The following is a 27,848-nucleotide window of genomic DNA, read 5'->3' on the forward strand; positions in this document are numbered from 1 at the left end:
AAACAAGCAGGATTCAATGAAGTACTTTTAATCTCCGTCTAACTTTAACCAGGTTGTCAGAGAGAAATAATCCACGACTGGTTTATATCATCCAGAGGAATTTGGGTTCTGTAGACAGTTTTACTGACATTTGTACTTTTGTGAACAATCTAAAAGGAGGAAACCAATACAACTACTAGAATTGATTAGGTTACCCTTTATTATTTATGTTAAACTGCTGTAAAAGCGTTCAGCTGTCAGCTTTGCCATTCGATGTCTAAATAGACATCGGAAGCGATTCCGCCCTTTCCGGCGATATGTGACGTCACGTGAAACGGGTCTATAGGGGAGCCTAAGTTGACTATTTGGTTGAAGCCGAATATCATCCACATTCTATAGAAGATGTCACACTCAGTCCAGTTCTCATATACAGTCAGCGATTCAGACACATCTTAAGGGCTGGACTTAAACAAATTCACTTAAAAAAAAGAAAAAACACTTTATTTGAAAACTCAAATACAAACATCAGCTTATAAACATATTGACCGTTTCCATGTACAATCTCCTATAATGGCAGCTAAAAGGATCAGAACAGGCACCAGTATTTACAGAAACCCTCAGGACTCGCTGTGACACCAAACAAACCAGCGGCTTTGGTAACAGTATTCACATAAAACTCACTTTACAGATCAAGCTTAAGAAACATCAAACACAGGAAGTAAAACGACTTTAAAACTCTGTAAAACACGTAAATATTTCAAGTTTTAGAATCAATATTCTAAATAATAAAATGCAAAAGGATGAAAAACTGGAAGCTTCTCACCTAAGAAACAAAGATGGTAAAAAGGGAAATGACGTTCTAAACTGTAGAACTGAACGGCTGAAGACCACCAGCAGACTCCGCCTCTAACAGTCCACGCAAACCTCCTGAAAGCAGCTGCTGGTCAGAGACTCGTCTCTACTGAGCAGGCTCAGCTTGGTTCTTCTTATTCAGGATTTTACGGAGGCTTTCGGGCATCAGGTACGGCTTCTCCGCTGAGCCGTCATTCCTTTCAAGGTCCTCCACTGGAAAAAGATTCAGTAGAGGAGGAATTAAGCCAAATCTGTGACACATTTCCATTTTCAAAGGCAGCGTGTAGATGTGTTTACACAGCAATATGGATCTGTCATAAAACGTTTCACTTAAACATTACAAAAAAGGCACTGTTATTAAGCTTTAATTAAGATCTCTAACTATAAAACATTTTTAGTTTCTTCATAGTAAAATAAACCATTTTATAAAGAGCTACAAAAGAAATCACAGTAAATCAACAAACATGATAACACTTGCTTTCCTTCTCATCCAGACTGAAATATGGCTTAGCTTCAGCATTAAAGTACTTCAATACGCAGAACTCTGCAGGGATACGTTATCATGCGGTTCTGGAGTCTGTGCTGATACTCCAACCCAACTCACTATAGACTGCAGCCGACACACTTTCTTTCCATAAGCCGTTTCTATGGTTAAAAGGCCACAAGAGTTTGGATGAAAGTATAAACCCAGCTTTTCTCAGCACTTTTGAAGAAAAAAAATTAGGATTTCTTTTAAAGACATTCTCTTCAGTTAACTGCACTGCATTTCAAGTCATAAAAAACACCCCACAAATACAGAAAAAAACATGCCAACATATGAAAGAAATGTATCACATATACAGTATATACACATATACTCGCTAAAAACTAAATGAGATCAGAAACACTTGCCGGGTTTAACTGTACTGTTTTAGTTCAATGGAAATCCAAAACCAAAAAGGAGGATTATTTTTCTTTTACAGTGACTTACAGAACAGCTAAATCAAGACAAAAAAATATATATATTCAGGGGAAATACACATCTATAGATCCTAGAGACTTAGAATATTTCTAATTCAGAATTCAAACCTCATTTGTTCTAAAACTGATGATTCTAAGTTGAATAAAACTAACATTTGATAATTAATTAACACCAGTAAAAAGTACCTTATTTTTAAGTTTAAGTTTAAATGTGCTGCTCTTCCAGGGCAATCTGCATAAAAGTATACATATTTGAAAATTGTCAACTAAAGTTTAACATTATACTTCCTGTGTACAAAGGGTTCATTCATACAGAGCCTTCTTAAAATTACATTGAAGTAAAACAGTTTTTTTTTCTGAAAATTTAAGTTGAAAAAATTGAAATTTTGATTACTGAGATATGCGCACCAGATAGTAACTAGTGCACACCACTTGCTAATCAGAAACATTTTTTTTGCTGATTTGCCCACCAGACAGCAACGGTGCATACCAGTTACTATCTGGTGTACACCAGCTACTAACCAGAAAAAAAAATTACATACATTTTTAGAATACTTTTTAGTTACCATCTGGTGCGCAATAGCTACTATCTGGTGTGCACCAGTAATCAAATAGAAAAAAATAAATCCCTCAATTTTTTGATTTTTTTTCTTTTGTTATCTGGTGCACACCAGATAACAACTGGTGGGTACCAGGGAGTAACCTTAATTTTTAGATTTTTTTTTTCTTTGATACCTCTTTAGGAGCTTCATACATTCCAGCATTTTTACATTTATCCTGAAAGATAACTCCATCCAGCCCAATAATACAGAAGTGGTAACATTGCTGAGGCTTAATCCAGATTAAATCTAAACAATATAGAGCATAGAAGCATATTTATGAGTAAGTTAGAGATTGAATTAGAATCTTACGTAGTGTAGTTATTTTAAAGGGCCTATATCATGCTACACATATATATGATACAATATTACCTTTTGGTACACTAAATAAGGAGGGTGTACTGAAATATGAATTATTTTGCGAGCCGATTTAGCTGGAGAAAGACACTTTAATCTCTGAGGCTCCGCCCTTTGTTCCATGTGGGTGCCACCCATTTTATGACATCATCCTAGAGCCGGCCTCAGCAGAAAGTCTGCATTTCACCCGCAAAAAATTGAAATGAGACTAAATTAAAACTTTAATGTTTGTTTTGCCGATCACCGCTAGCTCCGTTGAGAAAGTGGGTCATTCTGGGGGCGTAGCTGGCAGTCCTTCGCTTTGTGACATCACAAGGTGAGAACCCACTCATTTTTGTGGGTTGGAAGGGGCTGGTGCTCAGAGAGCAGGGTTTTAGGGTGCAGGGTTTTCTTCTAGGCTGACAGAAAAAGAAACAATCACAGCCAAATTTTAAATCATTAATTTCTGTAATCTTCGCAGAAAAAAGTACTAAAAGATGTAAAAAATAAAATAAAATAAAACAATAATTAGTCTATCCTTCCCATCATAATTCAGACTGCGGAAGGTTAGGATAAAAAGTCACATTCTATGTGTTTGGGGGGCTGAACCAAATGTGGAGGAGGGCCTGATCCGGCCCGCGGGCCGTAGTCTGGGGACCCCTGTTTTAGAGGAATGGTCAGAGATGCATGAATGGATCAAAATGGTGCCTGTGAGGAATTAACAGCTCAAAAAAGTGGATGTTTGCATGGTATAGGCCCTTTAAACTGGATTATTAAACACAAACTTTAGTATTTTCGTGCACAGAAGAGATTATTGTTTTAAATTTTCCAATAAATATGCTTTACATGTCAGACCTCACCTCTCTGCCAAAACAAGACAACAGTTATTTTCCCCCTTAACCCTTTAGCGCCGGAGTTCTAGTGTTGATGTTCTGTAATTTACTGCAACTTTTCAACATGATAATTCCAGTAGATTTTGAAGGAGAAAAGCTGCTTTTCTCCTTCAAAATCTACTGGAATTATCATGTTAACGGTTGAAAAGTTACAGTATGTTAAAAAAAGTTTGTGTCTTAGCGTCCCCGGCAACAGGGTTAAAGGATTAAAACCTGCTCTGCTAAACTGGTGGTTTCCTAAAAGTGGGAAAAGGTGAGGAAAATCCGGTTAAGCCTGGTCCTCTTCAGGCTGGCTCCAGCTGCTTGGGTGTTGCAGAGAAGAGTCCGCGTCTCCGGATTTGTCCTTCCACAGAACCTCGCCAAGACTTGCCGACATGTAATACGGCCTTGCGGGCGAGCCGTCATTGCGTTCCAGGTCTTCGCCTGATTTGTGTGCGTGTGTGTTTGTGTTAGAAGGTGGAAACGGGGGTTTAGTGAATTAAAAGAAAAGGAGAGCATAAATGAGCCGATTGCAAATGGGAGGGAGTAGAGGAGTGTAAGAAGTGTGAAAAAAAGGGAAGGAAGAGACAAAAAGAGAAAAAGTCAAAAAGCGAGCCAGCAAAAAGCACCCACAAGCAGAATCTGAAAGTTCATCACCGAGCAGCCACTGTTACCAGGTTACACAATAAACACCAACAAGGCAGTACGTCAGGTTAAAAAGTTTAAGAAGAACGCCACATTCAAGCAACTTTAGCTCCCGACAGCCCGAAAAGCGGTTTGAGGTTTCAAACGACACAAACAGGAAGGGTCACTTACAGAAACAGAGGAAGAGCGTGTCCACACACATGGAGTACACGCTGAAGAACCCGCTGGCAATGAGGTACGAGCCGATCACCACAGTCTGAGGGAGGAAACACACTTTCACAACCAAAAAACAACTTTTTCTTTTTTTCTTTCAGCTTTTTCTCATACATTTTCCTTGTTGTGTTTGTGAGGAAAAATAAAAAGATTTTGGGGATAATTTTGATCCAGTTGGATTTCAGGTCAGCTCAGCTGCAACCTGCTCACAGGTGGGGGCGTGTTTGTCTACTCTGTTGCTCGCCTCTCGTAACAGTAACGGGCGGGACTTTTGTGGAGAAACACACAGTTTCTGCGATATTTGGACAACGCCGGTGGTTGTTGTTGTAGTAGTAAACTCAGGTCGGACCCAATCCCAAAATTAAATCATTATTAGTTTCCTCCTTGTGGGATCTCTAATAGCTCTGTTTTGCTCCGCCCCTCCACTGCAGGCACACTGCCCTGCATTGCAGCTGTCAGATTGAAGTTTGTCTTCCGCCTCATTTGTAAGATACATTTTGTCCAAAAACTACAAATAAAGGCAATATTTGCCCTTTAATTTAATACAATATCAGTTACAGAACATAAAAATAAGTTAAAGTTCATTTTAGACAGAGTTTTATCGCGTTGATGACCCCTGAGGGCGTCTGTCGGTTCCAGAGGGTTAAAAACGCTCTGAAAGAAGCGTCAACGTACCAGGATGGGAACCCAGTAGTAGTGCAGGTTCGGTGCTGTGTTCTCAAAGGCCTTCACTCTCCCAGAGAAGAAAAAGAAGGCAAAGACTCCTGTGGAAACACAGCTCATTATGTTCTGAAGCATCACCATGACTGGAGCGTGCAGGACAAGGACTCACCTACGAGCCCGACCACCAGCAGTTTACCCAGAAATAGGAGGAAATCTGTCACTTTATCCAAGACAGCAACCCTGAAATGTTTCAAATGTTTATTAGTCTGAGAAAAAAAGGGTAAATGAATCAAAACGTATTAATGTTTACCTAAGCAGGTTCCTGAGGAGCAGGAAGAAGGCGTCTTTGGCAGCTGTGCAGAAGTTTTTGCCATATATTGCCACCTAGAGGCCAAATGCACACATTGCAGAGAGGTCAGTCAGTGATGGCAACAAGAAAATAAGGATTTTTTTAAAGGATCACCATGGTAACAGACAGCAAAATGCTTCAAGAAAAGTTCAAACCAGGAAAGTATAACATTCTAAGGTCATTAGGTACTAAATGGAAAGGGTTTATCAAAGAAAAATGAAATTTACTTTGAATTTTTTTAAAGAGTGCAGCAACATTCAGCATAATCGGTGATAATCATGTGGAGAAAGTTTGGTGACACTTTACTGTCTTCAGCACCATTGAACATTTCTGATTATGTGATTCATGTCTCCATTAAAAATTAATTCTGAATTTCTTTTAAACTTGTAGCATAAATATGAATGCTGATGATTAGATCATGTCATAAGCTGCATTTACATATGCAAAATGTCCTCGATCGGATGAAAGATCAGATTAGAATAGAACTGCATACATAGGCATTAAAAACATTATCTGATTGTAACAAACATTTCATACACCAAACGTTTGACTGGAGTAAATTATTTTAACACGCCCAAAACCATCTAGAAATAGTCATGGAAGAAGAAATAGGGAGTTCCGTTATAAACAAAGATCATGTATAGAGCGAGATGATCCACTGAACGTGCTTTCACTATTATAATATTTTTAAGTGACTGTTCGCTCATTATTTTCTAAATCTGTGCATCATGAATGCATGTAAATATGTAGGAATAACATCAGCTTTATTTTGTCTGGAAGTGATTGGAAACAGGATCTCAGGTGATTTTTTTAACATAGTTTTTCAAGACTGAGCCACATTTCTGCATTCAAAAGCCGCCTCTGCCGGCTTGTATCGTCCTGAAGACGCTTGGAAAGACAGTTCTCCTGGGAGACACGGTTTTTCAGAATTCGGCAGCTCACTCGCACCAGTGTTACTTTTGACAGAGAATTTGAATTTAGTTTTAATCTTTTGACTAAAATAATGTTTAGTCTTAGTCGCAATTTAGTCATGTTGATTCTATGAATTTTAGTCGACTAAATGACAGTAGATGTTTAGCTGACAAAATCTACATAGATTAAAGGTAAAGCATTTTTATTAAATTTACTAAGTATGAACATATGAGTAACAGAGATTTTACCAATTTGTAAGAAAAAACAAAAAAAAACCATTTTACTTCACTTTTCAAACTTGTCATTTCTGCTAATTCAGCTTCAACTTTTATTGAAGCGAGTCAAATGCAAAACATGCATAAAAACAAACTCTCACTAGGGAGTAAGCTGTGTGTTTTTGCCTGTGATGGTCACGTCACACGACGTACACAACATGTTGAGGGTCGCAATAAAAGTAAAATTTGTCCTTTGATGTACTCTTCTTTTTCTACCTGGAGTTGACATTTTTCACCTAAATCACAGACAAATCATTGAAATGGCGTCTTCAAGGCGGGCCGCAGGACTCTGTGTTCTGATTGGATCGCGTTAGATTAGCTCCCGCCCTCCTCCACCAGGAGTCGTAATGATTGGATGACGTCATTGAAGAGATTTCCGTCTCATTTTTATTTATGAAAATGTCAATCAATTTTGTCAAAGTTTTTGTCTCTGAGCGGGACTTTTGTTTCGTTTTCGTTGGGTGAAAAATGTTGTTGACGATGACAAAAATTATTGGAATATAATTAACACCGACTCGTGCAGAGCAGCTGGACTGCGGTCCGAAGCGCTCACCGTAACAAGCTGCTGGAAGTTTTAATCATTCAGTGACATCATCCGATTTTGATTGAGTCAATCGTGTGATCAGTCCTGATTTCTGATCACGATCAGATCAGGACATCCTACTATGCATCAGGCAGCACTGATTCTTCTATAGTTTGATTTGAGTTTTTACAAGAAAGCTTTTTCAGGTTTTGTCAAACAGCTGAAGTACAGAGCAGAAAAGAGCTGAACTTTTCCAACTCTTGGTACCTAAAGCTCTTTACGCTACATACTAACAAAGGCGGCAGCTGTGCTGCTCAACCATACCTGCTAGAAGCAGCTACGGCTCAGTGTCTGCCCAAAGACCTTCTGGATGGTGAACCAACAGTCCAGCGCCACCTTAAGGCTTTCTGTGCAACTGCATCCTCACCATAATGTAGGCGTTCCTGTTCAGGAACTTGATGATCTTCTCCAGACACCAAAAGCAGCACTTCAGGCAGCACAGCAGGAACTTTGCAAACTTGTTCTGAGCTCCTGGTGAGGAGAACAGAAACATCCAAACACAAGCCGGCTTCAAAAGAGCTCAGAAGATTCTTTATATTTGGGGAAAAAAAAAAAAAAATCCTGACTCACCTTTAAGTTTGTGGTCCAAGTATTCCAGCAGAACCCTGATGAGCTGAACGATGGAGAGGATGAGTGAACCAAACGCCAGAGTCCCCGTGTGATACCTGAAATCAAAAACCTACTGGTTCAGCAGAAATTGAGACCAAACGGTCAAAAAATGAAAAAAGAAAAACACAAACCTGAGAGATCTCCCCAGAGAAGAAAACACGGGGAAGGTAGGAATGTCACCCGGCTTGGAGAAGGCCCAGTAGTAGGAGGCGAAGGCCCCAGCTAAGGTCATCTGTCCCAGAGCGATGACGAAGTTGGCACACCAAAAGAAGAGGAAGACGTTGTAGAACTGCAGGACGATCAGGTATTTGTGATACGGCGTCTCTCCGCCATAGAAGGCAAAAAGGCACTGGGAGTCCGGACAAGCCTTTTTCTCTGGAGAATCAGAGTAGTTCTGCAAGAGAGTGTCACCACATCACTTTATCAACTCTATGTCTAGGTTAACCCTTTAACACCTGAGGCGTCGCCGGTGACCCTTAAACACAAAGTCTTTAACATACTGTAATTTATTTAGCGTTAACACGATAATTCCAGAAGCCAAATTCCTCCTTCAGAATCTACTGGAATTATTGTGTTAATTAAAAAACTAGAAAAGTTGCATTACCTGTGATAATGCTAGTGTGAATGTCTTTTGCTGAAAGTATTCGCTGAAGCCGTTTGCTGAAAATTTACTTTAATTGCTGAAGGGATTTGCTGAAAATGCAAAAACTATTTGCAAAATGTTAAAATTGCAAAAAGACTGAAAATGTAATCAAAGAACTATGAAAGAGCTCTAAATTTGACCTAAATTTCTGAAACATTTGTAGTAAAATTGCTTAAAAATCCCAAATACATGCCAACTTTGCAAAGATATTTAGTGTTGCTTAAATATGAACTAAGCTCCAAAATAGACCAGAAAACATCAATAGATACCAAACTAGCAAAAAAAAGCTAGACTCTAAATAGAAGCTAAACTCTAAATTAGCCTAATAAAACCCATAGACAACAAATTAGGCAAAACTGTTAGCATGTTGCTTAAATACAAGCCAAACCCTAAAAACCCACAGTAGATAATTAAAAACTGTTAGCATGTTGCTAAAGTAGAAACTACACTCTAAATTAGCCTAAAAAAAACAAGTAGATAAGAAATTAGCCAAAAACCTAACAGAAGCTAATCTCTAAATTAAACTAAAAGAACCATGTAGATCACAAAACTGCCAAAAAACATGCCAAAAACTTTAGCATGTTGCTAAAATATTAGGTAAACTTAAACTTTTTTTGAAAAAACTATAGAGGATGAAAACAGTCCATGGATATTTTTAAAGGTTTGTTGCTAATCTACTTAAAATTTCTCATTAATTTTCTATGAGGCATATTGTGCTCAACACTTAAAAAACTACGTTTATATATATCAAAAATACAAGCAGTAATATCGTGAACAAGCTGGACGTTTTGATATCAAGATTGCTGAAGTTGCTGAAAGTATGACTGAGTTTTTACGAGCTGAAAAACGTATGGAAAGGAGCAGGAGAATCACTGTAGTGTGAATGATTACTAAACATTCACACAATTACAGTAAATCAAAGAACATAAACACTGAAGCGCAGGTGTTAAAGGGTTAATCCACCAACAGCTAGAAAAGGAATCGAGGAAACGTACTGCCGGGTTGCACGTTTGTCTTGAGTATTCACACGCAGACTCATTGAACACTTTGTAGATGGGTTGATTGGAGGTAGACAGGAACCTGAAGGGCCAGTCAAGGTCAAGATTTCTAGATTTGAGCAGAAATCTGAACTGAAGACTAACCTGCCATCAACACATTTACATACAGCACAAAAAAGCTCATCTGACTTCAATAACTAATGTCTTGTAAACTATATACCTATAAGCTGCATTTATTCATGTGTTAAGACAGTGACAGTGAACAGAACAATAAACATTCTTGTTGTCCTGAATATTTGTGTTTGTAATAAACAAAAATGGGCAAAAAAGAAAAATTTTGGCTGATATTGATTGGAGCATCTGATACCTGCAGTGTTAATTCAAACTCTCAAACACTAAAATGTTCATTTCTACAAAGCTAAAGAGGAGGAGAGTCGCCCTCTGGTGGTTGATCAAAGATTCAGAAGGAAATTCATCTTTTCAGATTCCAGAGGAAAAAAATTCACTTTAACGACCAAAATTAGGGCCACCATAAAAGAAGTCAAATTATATATAACATATTATGTATCAAATATGGAAATAAAGTTGTACAATTTGGGGGAAAAAAAAACAAACAAATGTATACTTCAAAAAGTTATATCTAGTTAAAAAAAGATCATTCTTCAAATAAAAAAAGCTTGTTTTTTGTTGCATATTTGTTTAATTTATGTTGCAGAAAATAAATACAAATTGATGAATTTTACAACTTCATTTTCATAAAATTAGTTTTATCGTCAGAAAAGCAAGACTTTTTCCTGGCAAATTTATTATTTTTAAAATAATAAATAATTTGATTTTCTGAAGTTGTTGAATTGTTTTCAGGAGTTTGTTCCCGTCATGGTGGCCCTAACGCTGTCATACATACCTGTACTTCTGACACCTAAACATTTATTTGACCTGGATCCTAAGTAGATGAAACTTTTACTTGTATTTAAAGTTTTTCCTCAATAATCAACAGTTCTATTATTGATAAAGGATACACAGCAGTCACTGCCCAATAGGCGATGACTAAGGCCAGCAGGAGGAAGGTGAACAGTGGGTAGAACAAGGAGCACATCACATAACCAATGGCTCTGTAAACACAAAACACAGAGTTACATCTGCTATTACAGACTCTGTGATACTTTTAAATCAAACAGAATGCATTAGAATCAATAGAAATCACCTGCTAGCTTCCTTGATGAGAGCGATGGCGATGAGGATCCTCTTCCTCAGGAAGATGAGCAGGAGGATGATGATGACTTCTACGATAGCCAGGATGATCACTGTGGACAGAGGGGTCGAGTTAGCATGTACATCTACCTGTAGAACTTCCCTATAAACAACAGAAGTACTGACTGAAGGCCAGCCAGGTCTGTCTGAGCTGCAGGTAGACGGCGAAGTCGGTCTGAAAGCCCAGTTCCTGGATAGTGACGTTAGCGCCCGGCTCTCCCTTCAGGCTAGCATACTCCATGTAGCAGTGGAAGATACCTGCAAACCAGAACGTTCTTAAAGAACACAGCAGAGGGAAAGAAAGTACCAACTAGAAGTTTTACTTCACAAACTGACAGGACCATGAAGCTGAAGGAGTTTGAAAAGCCTCTAAAGACAAAGGTTTAATACATATAAACATCCAAACCCACAACTGTAATGAACATACCAATAAAAAAATAAAAAACCCCACATGCACAACTTTCATAATACAATGAGAAAAAAAAAGATTTAAAGAAAAAAAAAAGTATTTTTTTTCTCTGGTTTCATCATTGACTGTATAAAGCTGCATTCACACTGGACCGCTTCAGATGAAAAACGCACAAAGATCTATTTCTGGCTTCTGTGTTGAAAACTCTCATGGTCGCATTGCTACTCAAGTTTAAGTCTGTTTTTGGGCTCGACATGAAAATTGCACAACCTCAAGTTGTACTGCAAGTTTAACAAGTTGATCTTTGACCAATCAGGGACTCAGATTAGGTAATGACGTACGGATGGTGTCCCCTTTAGGTCATGGAAGTGCCAACTCTCTATAAATGGATCATAAAAGAAAAATTAAGGATTTTGGCCGATCAAGTCTTTTCTAAATCAGAATAGAGCTGTGAAAAAAAAAAAAAAGTCTGGAGCAAGAGTTGCCAAATTTCTACCGATTCAACATTTCACACCAAGACTCTTCAAACTGTGATCACAGTTTTAGACTCGATTGAAACCGGATGTACATTTCAAATAAAAGCCCCAGTAGAAGTCTGCACATCATGAACGGATCACGACGCTGAAGAGTGCAGGCTCCAGGAAAAGGAGAAAAAACATTAAATAAATCTATAATACCTTAAAGACAACCAAAACTAATAATTTGCTACATGATATAAGCTAGTCATTAAAACTCAGATTCATAATACAACAATGATTCCTTGCTTTTAATTTTTAATGGAGAAATGAGGACATTTGATCAAAAATGTTCTGAAGATCCTAAAGACAAAGTCACTAAATATTGTTGAATGGCTAATTATCACCTTACAGTCGTACTGCAATCATTTTTTGGGGAGAAAATCACTTCTATTTTCAAAGAATTTCTCATCTAAACATGGATCATAATTAATAAAAAGATGTGTAGTTCTAAAGGAACCGACGCAACAGTCTCCAAACTTTCTCATATGACTGATATTCACCTGTTTTTACTAGTTTTTTTTTTTTTTTTTAAGCCAATAGTTTCACTATTTTCACTAAATTGTTAAAGTTACTTCACAGTAGGGCTGCCACAAACGATTATTTTAATAGTCAACTAATCACAGATTTTTTTTTCAGAGTAGTCGACTAATCGGGTCATTAACAAACTGGATGTAAAGCACACATCTTAAACATCATTAGCTTCAACTATTTGGCCACTGAAGATGCTAAAATTGATGGCTAAAACCGTTGAAGTTGATAGCGGAAGTTGCTGAAGCTAATAGCTAAAAATTCTGAAGCTGATAGCCAGCTAAAATATTAGTTAAATGCCAAATTAGCCTAAAAACTGAAAAAAGATAGGCTAGCCAAAGCATGTAGCTTTAAAAAATGGCTAAACTTCAAAATACTCTACAAAAATGGAAAAAGCCTAAGTTAGCCAAAACAGCTAGCATGTAAATATTAGCATACCCCAAAACAGCCTAAAAAAATGTAAAACAAAAAAAAAAAAAAAAGTAAATTAGCCTAGCATGTAGCTGAAGTATTAGCTCAACTCAAAAATAGCCTAAAAAACTTTAATAAATTCCAAAATAGTCTTAAAAGCTAGCAGAATGCCATTATAACTTTCAACTTTTGACACTCCGACTTCATTTTATATAAAGTAACAGCTAATCGACTATTAAATTAAATATTAGAGACTTCTGGGAAATTTCAAGTGCACTCAAATTTGGAATTAGTAGATTCGGACAGCACTAGAAAATAGTGAACGCACTATATAATGATTGGAGGGGAATTCAGACACAGCCTGAATTTCCTCAGTAACCTAGGCAACCAAAATTCTAATAAAGGAAGGGTCTCTGTAAAGTAGCAGCAGCATTGCTGTAAAGTAGCAGCAGCATTGGTGGCGGTGACAAAAAGACACTGGTCTCCTCGCGAGAAAATCTCACTCTGCTTCATTATCTTTCTAAAAATAAAAGTATTTTTTTTGCAGTTATTACTCTAACAACGTAGCGTAGGAGTACTAGACTCAAGTTGCTCGTAGAAAACAGCTTTCTGCCCAAACTAAACAAAGTCAATTCAGTCGCTATTTTTTGTGATATGGACGCCATCACATTGGAACCAGACAACAAAAGTAAGCACTGACTGGTCTGAATTGGTCAGCATTTCTATGGCAACCACTCTTACCAATGAGGAGTGAGCTTGTTAAAAGGCCACTGCACGAAATCTGTTAAAAACATTTACAAGGTTCGATGAGAGATCACCTACTTATATTGAGACATCTGATTGGTCAGTTTATAACTACATATAAAAGATCATGGAAAAAATGTGGATAACAAGAACATGTTAAAAAAAAAAGTTATCAGAGCAAGAATTGTAATTCTGACTAATACAATGTCTGGTTGTAGCCGTTTATTTCTCAATAGAAGTCCATGGGATTTTGTCTTCTTGGAGCCAGCAGGAACTTCCTGTTAGCAGTCAATGAATTTCCTTTGACTTCTCCAGCAAGTGTTTTTGAGAACAGTCTCAATGCAAAACATCTGACAGTCTGGCAGTCTGAAGGCTTATGGCAGAGAGGGCATTGTGCAGGAAATTCCAGCATTTCATGTTAGGATTTTGTTTTTCAGACTGTAACAGATTCCATAAGTCATGCATGAACCAGCTGCTTTGTGTGAGCTGGTGGCCTCAAAGATGAATCCCAACAATGAATCACAGAGTACGGGCAGAGTCACATGTGATGAGATCAAAACAGATCCTAAGACTGATTCACTTTTAATCCTCGTGGATGACTGAAGAACTAAAAAGGGAAAACTTACCATATCCTATCACCACAATCACCAAGGCAACCACGATCCAGACCATGATGGCTGCCAGGAACCGCAGGAGGACGATGAAGAGCAAACTGACGACCATTGCTATTGCCAAGCCTCTGAAGAGAGAAGCACAAAGAGGAGCCAGGTGGGGAATTGAGAGGAACTCCAGCTCAGTGAAGGAGAAAAGTGGAGGACGGGTGACTCACATGAGGATCCAGTACCAGGACTGAGTATAATCCTCGAAGATTTTCATCACCACCTGACGGGCCTCGATGACCACAGTTGCATTCCTGAACAGAAAAAAAAAACGTAATTCTTGTTTTTTTAATTTAGGATTTTTTTCAGTTTTTTAGGCTAATTTGGAGTTTAGCTAATATTTCAGCCACATGTTGGCTGTTTTGGCTAATTTAAGTTTTTTTTGCTCTAGGCTATTTTGGAATTAAGCTAATATTAGAGTACCTTGCTAGCTGTTTTGGCTCATTTAGACTTTTTGGGTTTTTTAGGCTAATTTGGCATTCAACTAATATTTTAGCTGCTGTCAGCTTAAGGGTTTTTTAGCCATTAGCTTCAGTGATTTCAGATATCAACTTTAGTGTTTTAGCCAATTTCATCATTTTCAGCTCTCAGCACTAGCATCTTCAGCAGCTATATTCAGCTTACAACATTCACTCTAGCATTATCACAGATAATGTTGTATATCTAGCTTTGAGTTGGTTTAAGGCTATTGATGGTTAAGATGTGTGCTTTACATCCAGTTTATGCGGGACCCGATTAGTCGACTAATCGGAAAAAGTAATCAGTGATTAGTCGACTATAAAATAATCGTTCGTGGCAGCCCTACTTCAGACACAGCAATCCGAACTACTCACTTGACTCCATATAGAAGGTCCTCAGCTGGGATGGTGTTTCCTTCTCCATCGTTCACCTGCTCCTGGCCTCCCACAGTTACTTTGCCGTTCTTCAGGCCCAGAGAAGGAAAGCACCTTTTGGTGACTGAGAAACAGGAGAAGGCAAACTCAGCATCTGCAGCAGGTCTCTAGAATTCTGTCTGAGCATTTCCACTCACAGGACTTGCTGGGAATCAGCACAGCTGGACAGAGGCCGTTCTTGAGGATATTTGCCACTCCCTACAAACAGAAAATCCAAAAGAAGACTAAGAATTAAGAAAAAAAAAGTTGTACTCAAATATGAACTTACCATTGAATTGGTCACACCCTCCTGGCAGAAGTTTTTGTAGTACTCAAAATCCTTTGGGATGTTGTACGCAGTGAGTAAGGTCATGTACTTCTCTGGGCATTTCTCCACGCACATCTACCAGAAAACAGTCACAGCAAAACTTAGGGAAATCAGTAAACACTGACGGAAGACTGTGAGCAGATTTAAATAACTGCAAGCAGGAATGACGACTGTTTCAAGAAGTTCAACTGCAACGACTCAGACCTGAGTGGTCGGACACTGGAACTCCAGCAGCACCATGGGACTGGCACACTTAAGGATGTTGAAGTAAAACACCAGAGGCTTCTTTCTGATGGGTAACAGAAACAACAAAACTATGAGGACCTCTGATGAGGACTCTCAGAGGAAAATTGTGTTTTTGACATGTTCCAATTTTATGATTGAGCACATAATGAAAAATTAGCTCAAAACAGCATTTCTGAGCATTTCTTTATTCAAATAGTTGTGAATAAGGAGCCCACAAAAAACGAAGAAAAAAAAACAGTTTGAGAAAGATCAAATTTGTGACGTAGACAATACTGTGGGCGGACCACAACAAGCTTCCTGCTCTGCTCCACTCTGATTCATCCATTTGCAGACAGATTGGGGTTGGATTGAGGGGTTAAACCACCAAATGGTTCCTGAGGGCAGCTGTGTCTGCAGCTCACCACTCCCTCAGGAGATTGGTCAAATGCAGACTTTAACTTTAAAGGGTGACCAAACAGGGACGTTGGAAGCTGACTCCACCCACAATCGAAATGTGAAAATCCAGTCAGAGGGGAGGGGCTGCAGATTGTGACATAGGACTTAGACGGTTTAATCAATCACCAAATTCAACTGTAATACCTCAATTCAACCTGTAGGGGGCAGCAAACAGGTGGTTTTTGACTTTATTTTCAAGAATTAAACAAGATTATTTTAATTTGTCAAAAATTTGGCAATGATCACGTGGCAAAGACTGTTGAGGCCAACAGCCAAAAAAAAAAAAGCAGATTTAGAGTTTGGTTACCCTTTAAAGACAAACAGTAAAAGGTGAACCACAATAAAGCAAAGAAACATTATTCAAGTGTTTCTGTAGAGCGGCCCAGCCCCTTAGGCCAATGTGAAAATGAAAATGATAGACCTGGAGGAACTTAATACTCCAATTCTTTTGTTATCCTACCCCTCCTTTGTGTTTCTGTATTCACCCCCCCCCCCTTTCTTATACTCCTGCCCCTCCCATCTCTAATATCTCATTCTCTCTGTGTGTCATCCCTCCAGTCTATAAAGAAGTGCAATTTTCATGCTTTTGTTTTTAGTAGCTCACTGGTCTGTGTGCTGATTGGCTGTAGATCATAGTCATAGTGTTTTCCTGAGATACATAAGAGGTTGATTCAAATATACCCCTCATGTGTGCAAAAGGATGCAAACCCCCACTAAAACAGAAACATCTGTCCAACACAAGCTGTTGATTGACAACAGTACAGTACAATAACTCAAACCCTGAACTTCCCATTTAACCTCTCTAGATTAAACTTCTGTTCTTAGTGCCAAATTCAGACTCAGCTTCATTTTCATTCCCCTCTGAAGATTCTTTTTCTTTAGCTCCAAATCCTACAGTGACCTGCCAAAGCTGTGACATGGAGGTTTCTGCAACTTAAAAATTACATTTGGTATGTCACCAACATTCATGAAATATTTAAAAGACATCTTTCAAAGTCTTCCTCTAAAGTGCAGAGATCCTTTGTTTACACCACATTCCAAAATATGACCATATTGTGTGGCTGGCGACTCATTTCCCAAGAACAAACAACAACCCATCATGCATTTCTCTTACAGCAATTTTCTTTTGGGAGAAGAGTTTGGGAGAAGTTTAGAGCCACAAATATGACAGTTGAGATGAAATGTCAGTTTAACGAACTGTCAGCAGATCGAAAGCAAAAGAGTAACACTCCCCCAGCCTTTATTCAATCAAATACGATTTTTGTACGAGACGAGTCTAATTTTGAAACTGAAAATTCATTTACTTATCAAACTGGTTTTTGGGAGGGTGGAATAGTGTTGACACATGTTGATATTCATGCAACTAGCATGCAATAAAGTACAGACTGAAGAACAGAAAGAATTCAGCTTTGACGACTTGTTCAAACAGGAAAAATGTAACTGTCCCACTAAAAGCCAAGAGGAGATGTAGCGGTTTAACTGGAGCTTTAAGCAAAGTGTGGCTCAATAAGAAAATAATATCATTTCCTGAATCATTAAAATTCATAGTCAAGTCATGCATCTCATGACTAAATATCCATCTTCCACTGTGGATCTAGAGCACGTGTCCAAGTCAAGGCCCGGGGGCCGGAGCCGGCCCTCCGGGTAATTCTATCCGGCCCTTCAGATCATTTTTATTTTATTGTTAATAATGGCCCGAAAAATTGGCATTCTGCTAGCTATTTGGACTATTTAAGCATTTACTAAGATTTTTTTTGTTATTTTTTAGTTTAGCTAATACTTTAGCTATATGCTAGCTGTTTCGGCAAACCTAAGTTCTTTTTTTTTGTTTTTTTTTGGGCTAATTTGGCATTTAACTAATATTTTAGCTCGCTATCAGCTTCAGCATTTTCAGATATCAGCACTAACATTTTCAGCAGCCAAGTTCAGCTTACAGCATTCACACTAGCATTATTGCTGACAATGCTGTATATCTAGTTCATAATTATGTTAAAAAGTTACGATTTTAAAGTTTTAAAAATGTAGTTTTAGAGTGTTCAATAAATGTTTATCCTGTTCGTCCCGCGACCTCAGGTGTGTTTTGGATTTTGGCCCCTGTGCAGTTGAGTTTGACACCCCCGATCTAGATGATCAGCACTGGGGAGCGTGTTCTCTCCCGACTGCTCTTCTCTCTCTAGTCTACATCAACGACTTCACCTCAGAAGTCTGGTCTATGAAACTCCTGACGTTTGCAGATGACACCATCATCATTGGACTCATTGAGGACGAGTCAGCATAGAGTGGAGGAACGGAGCGGCCAGTCCTCTGGTGCACCCAGAACTGCCTGGAGCCAAAACCACTCAAAACAGTGGACTTCACACATAGAGCCATCCACAGACGCTTCGCACGCCAGACAATTTGTTTGGGCTCCTCCCCCCAGCTTTTCAGAGCTCTGCACGCCTAAAACCACCCACCACAAACAGCTTCTTCCCAGAGCAGCTCCTCACCCTTCAGTGTGAAACCGTAAACATGAGAACTTCAAAAACACCTTAAATGTTGTACGTCTCAGTTATTTCATTTGTTTCACATATTTATGCTTTTTCCTTGTACACACTCTGATGTAATCCTCCACATTTTAAATTCTGTATGATGACACTAAAGTGTAAACTTAGTTGATTGTGAACACCAACTGATCTGCATCATCTCAGCTTTTAGAGCCTTTCATTTTTTAGAAATGGAGGGCAGATACATGGACTGCAGCCTGACTGATTGGTTAAAACGTGTTATTTCTTTTGCCCTCAAAACACCAGCGCCTCCAACTGAAGGAAGCAGTGACACGTTTGATGGGAAGCTACTCACTCCAGCGGGGTTCCAGCCTGCCCGCAGAACTGCCCTCGGCTGTCTGTGGGGTAGATGGCCTTCCTGGGGTCACCTTGGGACCATGCTGGAGGCACAAACAACGCTTACAGAACCTGAGGGGTGGCGACTGGCTCGTTGTTGCGTTCATGGGAAAAGCAAATCCTTACCTAGAATTCCCACTGCGATGTACGCCAAAACACAAATGATGAAGAGGATGCAGCAGACGATGTCCGTGCAGCCCCTGAAAAGAAGAGCAGTTAGAGGGAGGAGCAGAAACAAGTCGCAGTAGAAAGAAAAAAAAAAAGAAGCTCACCTTTTCTCAATCGGACCCTTAAAAGTGGGATCATACTTCCGAGGCTCACCTGTAAGAGAGGCGGAGCATTGATCACTAAACGTGGAAGATGAGAGGCCACAGCTTTGTAATTCAAAGATTTGAGGTCACGAATGAGTGTCTTCCTGCCATTCTTTTCCTAAGATGACTTTTCCTTCCAGGCCCGACACGCCTGACGAATTCCTCCACAGTGATTCAGGAGCAGCCCCGCACAACACAAGTTACTTGGAAAGCTAATCAGACCTCATGTGTTTTTCCACTGTGATGGGAGAATCAAGCAGTCATGTTGATCTATCTTCAACTTATTTGAAACTACAAACATGTGAAAAGTGAAAGAACACTTCCTGTTAAACAGTTTGTGGATCCGTCAGATCCTCTACTTTGCTATGTCCACTGACAAATACATAACATCTATGTGGTGCCTCAGCTTATCAATTATGCATGTGCTCAATAACATAATGCTGCAGCTAGCATTTAGCTCTCAGACTCATGGACAAGGAGCTTCATGTCAGTAGAGTCATGAGGGGAGGAGTCACATTTCATTGCCGCTTCCAACAACCTTCACAACTATTATTGAGCAGAAATCAGGACCTCGCACTTGATTCAGACCCGAGTTAGAGAAGATAGACGCTAAAATGACCTCCTTAGCTGTGGAGAAGGAGTTTTGTCCAAAAGCACATGCAGTACCACACCTGGATAATCAGTTACGCTTTGCATTTCCTCATAAACAAACACGCTATCAACCCCTCACTGCTGATCCAGCAACTACATTATGACTCCAGCGACACGCCCTCGAAAGATTTTCTCCTCCAAAAACAACATTAAAAAACAAAAAAACAAAGTGAAGTTACCGTTTTTGCCATAAAAGTTCTCATTCTCAGCCATGTTGAGTTTCTTGTTGGAGCTGAAACTGAAGAACACAGACGAGCCCTCCTTCTCTCTGCGCTGGAATGCAACACTGGGAGGCAGGTAAGAGCTGCTTTTGTGAAGGGAGAAACCCGTTCAACCTGTCCTTGTCTCCACCTCAACTGAAACTTCCTCCTCCTCCTGTGTTCAGCAAACGCTCCTCAGTCGTCCCTCCACACCTGAGCATCGGCAGTTCCTCCCCTCTAGTCTGCAGAGCCTCACAGTCAGTGTCTGACCTCTGCAGGAAGCTGCTAGTGAAAGCAGATCCTGAGAGAAGAGGGTGGAGACTTCTCCCTGATCCAGACATGTTTGTTTGTGATTGGTTTCAGGTGTGTGGGCTCTCTGACATCAACAACATCAGTCACATCAACACAAAGCATTCTGGGAGACACAGAAACAGTTTCTTCTAAACCAGGGCTGTCAAACTCAGCCGCACAAGGGGCCAGAATCCAAAACACACTTTAGGCCGCGGGCCAAACAGGATAAACATTTATTAAACGCTATAAAATAACATTTGTAAAACTTTAAAAACATAACTGTTTAACATAATTAAGAACTAGATATATAGCATTACCTGTGATAATCCTAGTGTAAATGCTGTAAGCTGAATTTAGCCGCTGAAGATGCTAGTGCTGATAGCTGAAGATGCTGAAATTGATAGCTAAAAACTCTAAAGCTGATGGTTAAAATCACTGCATCTAAAAGCTAAAAATTCAGAAGCTGATAGCCAGCTAAAATATTAGCTAAATGTCAAATTAACCTAAAAAAATAAATAAATAGGTTAGCCAAAATAGCTAGCATGTAGCTGAAATATTAGATAAATAATAATTACATAAATGCCAAAATAGTCCAAAAAGCTAGCATACTAGCAGGATAATATCGCGCCATTAATAGCAATAAAATAAAATGATCTGGAGGGCCAGATAGAATTACCCAGAGGGCCGATCCGGCCCCCAGGCCTTGACTTTGACACGTGTTCTAAACTCTTCCAGTCTTGTGCGCACACTGTTATTTTGTCCTGGAACAGATTGAGAGGAAAAACTAACTTTTTCCCTCCATTCTTCATGACTGGGAGTTGCACATTTTACTGTTCTGCTTCCACAAGCCAACAGCAATCAGATGAAAAGCTTAAGCACAAGTTGCCAACTTTCACAAGAGCAATAAAGAGCAGAAACGACTGGACGTTTCCATCCTGACAGTTCTGGTTTCAGAGCAAAACTCTTTATTTTGCTTCACAACACAGAAATGTTAAGGCGGAATTGTGGTATCGGGTCAAAACAAAGTAATCTGGAATGTAGGGAGACAGTGCAAAATGAACCTCTTATTGTAATGTATGTATAGTCCCACTATGATCATCGTTTGATCTATTGTAAAAGTGTTCCCAGTGGGCTTTTAATCATAATTTTGCTGTTTTTAGTTGTTTTCTAGGACTCCAGAGGGGTAATAGTTCATTAGAAATTCACCTCTGCGTTCTATGATGGCAAAAAGTAACCTCATTCCCTTTACCTATAACTGAGAGCTCTGTTTACACTAGCTATTTTGGCTAACTTAGGCTTTTTTTTTTTTTTTTAGGCTATTTTGGAGTTTAGCTAATATTTCAGCTACATGCTAGTTGTTTTGGCTAACTAACGTTGTTTACATTGTTTTAGACTAGTTTGGAGTTTAGCTAATATTTCAGCTGCATGTTAGCCATTTTGGCTAACTTAGGCTTTTTTCTGTTTTTCAGGCCAATCTGGCATTTAGCTAATATTTTAGCTTGCTATCAGCTTTAGTGTTTTCAGTTATTCATTTCAGTATCTCTAGCTATTAACACTAGCTTCTTCAGCTGCCAAATTCAGCTTTCAGCATTCACACTAACATTATCTTGAAAATTATATATCTCTAGTTCATGATTGTGTTTAAAATTTCCACTTTTAAAGTACTAAAATGTAGTTTTACACTGTTCAATAAATGTTTATCTGGTTCGGCCCGCGAGCTAAGGTGTGTTTTGGATTTTGGCGACTAAGTTGTACACCCCTGATCTAAGCATTTTGATTTGATTACAGACAAGGAAATCTGAAATAAAAAATCAGAACTTTAAACATCAGGAAAGGACAGAATGCATGCACTTCTCAACAGTTTGACCCTAAGACATTGACACTGACACTAACCTCTGTTTTAAAGCTTTTCTTTTCCTGTTTTTCACAAACAAACCACCAAAACTAGAAACCACAGAAGATTAACTAACATTTTTCGGTGAAAAAAGGCAAAGACAGAGACAATCTGTTTCAACTTAATTTCAATTCAATTTCAATTTTATTTATATAGCCCAAAATCACAAAGGAAATTTGCCTCATTGGGCTTATTTACTGGTAACTGCTCCAGCATAAGCCAGCAATAATTTAGAAAGAGAATGTTTTTTATCAGAGCTCCACTAAATATCTCTTATTGGCCGTTGTTTAAGAAGAACTCTTTTTTTTTCTTGTTTTTCTAAAGCCACAGAGTTGCACAAACACAGCACAAGTTCCGGCTGAAGACAGAAACTTTCAGAAATGACATTTTGTACATTTTGTACTGAGAAGACATGATAAAAATGAGAACAGAATTCAAACTATCTCTCACAACTTCTGAGGTTCCAGTAGTTTGGATGTTTCTGAGTTGTTGTTTCTGACTGCTGGAAAGCTGACAGAGGCAGTAGACACGCGACATGTGTGGTTTCTGAAGGTATCATCAAAAAGATCTGAGTGGTAAAGGATGGCAGCAATAACATAAATTAGCTGCAGAATAGAAAGAAAAGAGGCCCGAGAGTTAAACTGAAACAAAAAAAATGAGAACAAATCTTCCAATGAAGGTCGAATGAAAGGAACTTGGGAAAGAATGTGAGTGCTATTGGTAAATCCCCTCAGAGTTACCTGTAATTACAACTAATCTGAAACAGGACATGGCTGTAAAGTTTCTTCATTCTGCTAAACCTTTAATTACTCCAACACACAACAGCGGGTGGATCCTGTGGCTGTTTCTCTGGAAAAACTCTCTGTGAGGCACAGTATGGCTGATGATCTGTTTTCATGTTTTTTAACTTACACTCCGGAATTTGAATTAGACTTAAGCTACTTTTAGATAAGTCAAAGTGAAAAATTATCAATAAAAATGTCAGTCAAATGTTTGACTCTATCATAAACCTCTACAAACTCTCACGTTTGCTGTTTTTGTTTGCAGTTTGTTTTTTTTGCTAAAATCACCCTCTGCCACACACACCTTCAATCGACCAATGAAAAGTCTACATAAACATGCAAAAATTCGCATTTTGGGTTCAAAATTCTCATGTAGACATGACAACTGCTTTTGGGCTCTATGTAGGAAACATGCGGCCATTGAACACGCAGTGAAAGATGAACTTTGACCATTCAGAGACCTGGATTTCGAAGTGAGGTCTGGGTAGCGAAGTGCCAACCGTTTGAAAGTTAACCATAGAGGAGAAATTAATAATTGTGGTTTTAGTGACTTATATGAAATTACGTCTTTTACAGGGTTTTGTCTGCATAGAGAATTTAGTGGCGGCCGCCACCACCCAATTTACAAGCCCCACCAGTTCCTTACGTTTAATCGAACACGTGTTCCTGAGCCGCGATCTTTCAGTCATTTGTAACTGCAGTTACACACTCCCACCACTAAGGGCGAGTGGCGCTGTGTCCAAATTAGCACATGAAACTGAGGCACTCCAAGCCATTGACTTCCACTCAAATGTAATCACAGACAATTAAATACAGTTTTAAATGGAAATAAAAGCAGAAACAAGAGGAACAAAAGAGGTTTGCCGCATTTCTCTTTGAAACACACGGATGGTGATGACAACGCGATCAGAAAGGGAAAATATTAGGAGTGTAACGGATCTCGGACAATCCATGGTCCATACGGAACACTAGCCACAGTACTGATCTGAAAAATGATCTGAATCGTGACCCTAAAAATGTGACAAGATCCAAACCGTGAGTTTTGTGATCTGTCACACCCCTAGTGAGTATTGTTTCTTTTATAACGGTGTAGATGTTCTAAATGTTAAGAAGTTAATATAAAGTAAGAAGTGAGAAAGTTGTAAAGGGGGAAAAAAAGTAAACTAACTCAAACTTTAACTCATTTACAAACAGTTGAAGGACAGTATGTATCACAAGTCAAACTACAACATTTTGACACGTTTTTGTACGTCCTGTCCTGTAAAACCAAAACATCAACGGACGTCACCAAGTACAACCGGTATTAAGGTGGACCGGATTATTACGAAAATTTTCACATCTTTTAACAATTAAAGAATTTTAAGTGTGTTTGAAAATGTGGTTGGGGTCACATCAATTGCTCAGACTTTGTTAGGTTTACATTTCTGGGAGTGATGCACCAACAACAGTGAAATTACCTATTCTTAATAAATCCCTGCTAACATTACACGTACTACTACTACTTTTACTGCATTGAGATGATCATATGTGGTGGGGTGTCTTTTATTTAGAAAGGAACTTCTGTCAAAATCTTAAAAAAAGGTATTTTCTTTTAATGTTTGTGTTTTATTCATGCAAAATGAACAACAGTTCATTTATGTTTATCATAGTAGTAACAATACCACAATCAGTGTCTTATTTCTTTAAAGGGTGAAGGAAGACTTTGTGGCTCCTACTGGGTTGTAGTCAGTGAGTAATCGACCCGAATAACTTTTTCAGAGTTGAAGGTTGCAGACCCCTGCAGCAGACAAAGAAAGAGGAGGCCCTCCCTGTTTTTTTGATGTGCACACAATATCCTAAACAAGCATTCAAGAATCCACGTTTTGCACATTCTTAAACACGTCACATGCCTGGTGTAAACTTAGCATTGCAGAAAGCATTAAAAATGCTCTACTGTTTCCTATTCTCAAATCTGAAAGCACTTCTGTTATTTTACCAAAATGTTTCTGAAGAATCTTTGTAGGTTTTTAGACTGAGAGAAAGTCTGTGGCTCTTTGTTAAAAACTGTCTTTGATGCATGGAAGAGCATTTATCTTTTCAGTTAGATGTCTAAGTCTTGACATTAAGTTTAGTATTAATGAAGTACATGTAGTATTTATACAAGTATAAATGAGTTATTTACTTGAGTAATAGCAAAACTGTAAATTGTTAAAAAAAAAATAAAACTACCACTCTATTTAATTATTGTTTCACATGTAGCCTTTTCAAATATTTACATAAAAATTTAAATAATTTATTAAAGAAGTAATATCCCTTTGTTTACAGACTATTTGGTAGCAACAAAATTTTCTCTGATAAATTTGAGAAGCAGGTTTTTCATTCCAATATACCCATATTTTCCCATGTATTTCAAACTCGTTGGTTAAAAACCAACAATCAATATCAAATATTTTATTTTAAATATAAGTTTTTGCTTTCTTTTATTAAATATCTAATCAATTTGTTTTCAGTTGTAATGGATTTTAACTGGTAAATAAATGTTGTCATGCATCACAAGCTTTACGCCTCAGTCACAACTGCCTTTACGGTTAGATATGGGCTGTTTGTGGGGAAAAAAATGGGCAAATCTGTACGGGGCAAACAGGTGGCCCGCAGAAAAAAGCAAGGTCATAGAACCGAGTAGCGAAAGTATACACACACCCCCAAGTTAAGGGTTTTTTTAAGTTTTTAGGCTGTTTTGGTGTCAGAAAAATATTTACACACTAGCTGTTTTGGCTAGGCTTTTTTTCAGTTTTTTGGTTATTTTGAAGTTTAGCTATTTATTTCATCTAGATTCTAGCTGTTTTGGCTAACCTAATTCTTTTTTTAGGCTGATTTGGTGTTAAGCTAATATTTTAGCTGGCCATAAGCTTCAGCGTTTTTAGCTATCAATTTCAGCATCTTCAGCTCTCAGCATTTGCATCTTCAGAGGCCAAATTCAGCTTACACTAGCATTATTGAAGATAATGCTATATATTTAGTTTATAATTATTTTAAAAAGTTACAGTTTTAACATTTTAAAAATTTAGTTTTAGAGTGTTCAATAAATGTTTATCCTGACCTAAAGTGTGTTTTGGATTTTGGTCCCTTGTGCGATTGAGTTTGACACCCCTAAAGCATTCATTGTTGTTGTAAAGTCAAAGCTAAACTACCCTGGCCTGTTTCACTTAAATCTTTATAATGTCCGAAGCTAACAGTTATATTTTAATTCAGTTATCTAAAAAGGAAGAAATGAGAAAAAAGTAACTGAATATTAATGTGAAAATTGTGTTTAATGTCAGGTGTGTTTTCTTGGTTTGTGTTCTGCTTCAGGTTTTGTGTTTTTCTCCAGCGGACACAACACCTGGTAGATAAATATTCACAGCTGTCTTTGGTTAACTCAAGCTTTCTCAGAGCTTTTAGGCGACTCATTTTCAGTTTAGCCCTGTCAAGTCATCTGCTAGTGCTGTTGGTCGCATGTTCTGGCTGTAATTTGTTTCACAGGTTGTTGTTTATTTTAATAAAGTTTCCAAGCCTGCAGTTTAGGTCCTTTCGTCAATCAGTTCCAGATTAGTTGCTGACCAAGGGCTGTGTCCAAATTCCTTCACTACTCCCTCCAAGACTATAGAGTGCAGGACTTTCCAGTACCTTGGATTTCAACACAATTCAGACACATGCTCACTATTTTTTTTCTTTTTAATTAAAAGCCAAATATGATGTCATCAAATTTTAAAAGCCAAATAAATCTAAACATTTTACAAAGACTTTTTATGAATCCTCTATTCTGATAATGAAAGCTTGAATGATTTATTATAAATAAATACATTTTTTTGAATAACAAATTGTTCAAACACAGTACATTGTGATTTATATTCCCCAAGTTAGCACAGAGGAACCCTACTTTTTTCGCAGAGACTTCTGGGAAATTTACATGGCACTGGATTTTGAAACTGTAGATTCAGGCACCCTGAAAAAATGGAAAACGCCCTATATAGTGGACTAAGATTGCTTGTACCTAGTACCTGGTGAAAATGAATCTTGGACATAGTGAACGTCTCCTCCCGAAAAATGATGACATCACAGCAGGAGAAATCATCAAAACTGAATCTCTTATGGAGCTCAAAAACTATTTTTAAATCCACTAACAAAACAAAAACCCATGTCAGAGATATCCGAAGGAAGTTTTGAAAATATTAAAGAATGGACACAGGACCTAAGGCTTTGCGGGCATTTTGTGGCAAAGAGTGAAAATCTCCCATAATTCTCTCCTAGGGATTTTGAGCTATTGCTTCCTAACTACTCGAACATCATTCAGAAGCTACTTGGGAAAAAAGAAAGTTGCAGATTTTGAACGTTAGCATGGTGAGTTCGCAAAAATGGCGTTCTCCTTGTTGCTCGCACATTTATCACCACAATATTTTGATGATGCAATACATGAATCGTTGGCTCAAGCTGAACAAAAATATGTGACATACAATATAAGTATATTAGGCACGTGGGCGTGGTTAACAAAAAACCTCAGTTGCCAAGGAAATTTGAAAATGTACTTTTACCGATTCTTCTAAAAATGGCATAGACCTGTTTGTCAACTCCAGCCGACCAAAAAATAAAATGGTTGCTATGGAGATACAAGTCACAGGAAAGCTTCGTTTGTGAAAAGAGTGTTTGAATTTGTCACATGCAGGTCTGACCAGGGTGGCAGAAATCGAAAGGGAGAGTGAGGGGTGTGTGGGGGCGGGTCAATGGACGGTGGGGGCTGGGTAGCAGACAATGCTGCTCACAGCTTTAATTTTTTTACATCAAGTCAAAGTATAAAGTGAGGTACTTTAAAATTACTGAGTGCACTTTTTTTTCCCACATAAAGTTACTTTAGTAAATGTAATTTGATATTATCTGGCTTTGATTGCATGGAATTTGTTTTTACTATTTAAAGGCTAAATGTTTATTTTCATGT

General features: G+C 38.3%; 1 protein-coding gene across 3 annotated transcripts in view; it reads right to left on the bottom strand.

The window, feature by feature from the left end:
* Window positions 1-453: 453 nt before the first annotated feature.
* Window positions 454-27,848, bottom strand: part of LOC112156260 (choline transporter-like protein 2) — a 28,411-nt gene continuing 1,016 nt past the window's right edge. The window contains exons 1-22 of one of the 3 annotated variants that reach the window (XM_024288508.2): window positions 19,910-20,247; window positions 19,041-19,089; window positions 18,895-18,968; window positions 18,728-18,812; window positions 15,413-15,497; window positions 15,170-15,283; window positions 15,039-15,099; window positions 14,842-14,965; window positions 14,179-14,262; window positions 13,976-14,088; window positions 10,866-10,997; window positions 10,693-10,792; window positions 10,508-10,600; window positions 9,486-9,570; window positions 7,979-8,241; window positions 7,809-7,903; window positions 7,606-7,709; window positions 5,430-5,503; window positions 5,289-5,359; window positions 5,132-5,220; window positions 4,415-4,499; window positions 454-1,044 (exon numbers count right to left, since the gene is read on the bottom strand). In XM_024288508.2, the coding sequence (XP_024144276.1) occupies window positions 938-1,044; window positions 4,415-4,499; window positions 5,132-5,220; window positions 5,289-5,359; window positions 5,430-5,503; window positions 7,606-7,709; window positions 7,809-7,903; window positions 7,979-8,241; window positions 9,486-9,570; window positions 10,508-10,600; window positions 10,693-10,792; window positions 10,866-10,997; window positions 13,976-14,088; window positions 14,179-14,262; window positions 14,842-14,965; window positions 15,039-15,099; window positions 15,170-15,283; window positions 15,413-15,497; window positions 18,728-18,812; window positions 18,895-18,968; window positions 19,041-19,089; window positions 19,910-19,943 (2,121 nt within the window). In that variant the 5' untranslated portion in view covers window positions 19,944-20,247 and the 3' untranslated portion in view covers window positions 454-937. Of the gene's footprint in view, window positions 1,045-2,442; window positions 4,043-4,414; window positions 4,500-5,131; window positions 5,221-5,288; window positions 5,360-5,429; window positions 5,504-7,605; window positions 7,710-7,808; window positions 7,904-7,978; window positions 8,242-9,485; window positions 9,571-10,507; window positions 10,601-10,692; window positions 10,793-10,865; window positions 10,998-13,975; window positions 14,089-14,178; window positions 14,263-14,841; window positions 14,966-15,038; window positions 15,100-15,169; window positions 15,284-15,412; window positions 15,498-18,727; window positions 18,813-18,894; window positions 18,969-19,040; window positions 19,090-19,909; window positions 20,250-27,848 lie in introns of those variants that run through there. The other 2 variants (XM_024288492.2, XM_024288500.2) reach the window with 2 other exon arrangements.

This window comes from Oryzias melastigma, linkage group LG23 (genome assembly GCF_002922805.2).
Source record: "Oryzias melastigma strain HK-1 linkage group LG23, ASM292280v2, whole genome shotgun sequence".
Taxonomy (NCBI): Eukaryota; Metazoa; Chordata; class Actinopteri; order Beloniformes; family Adrianichthyidae; genus Oryzias; species Oryzias melastigma.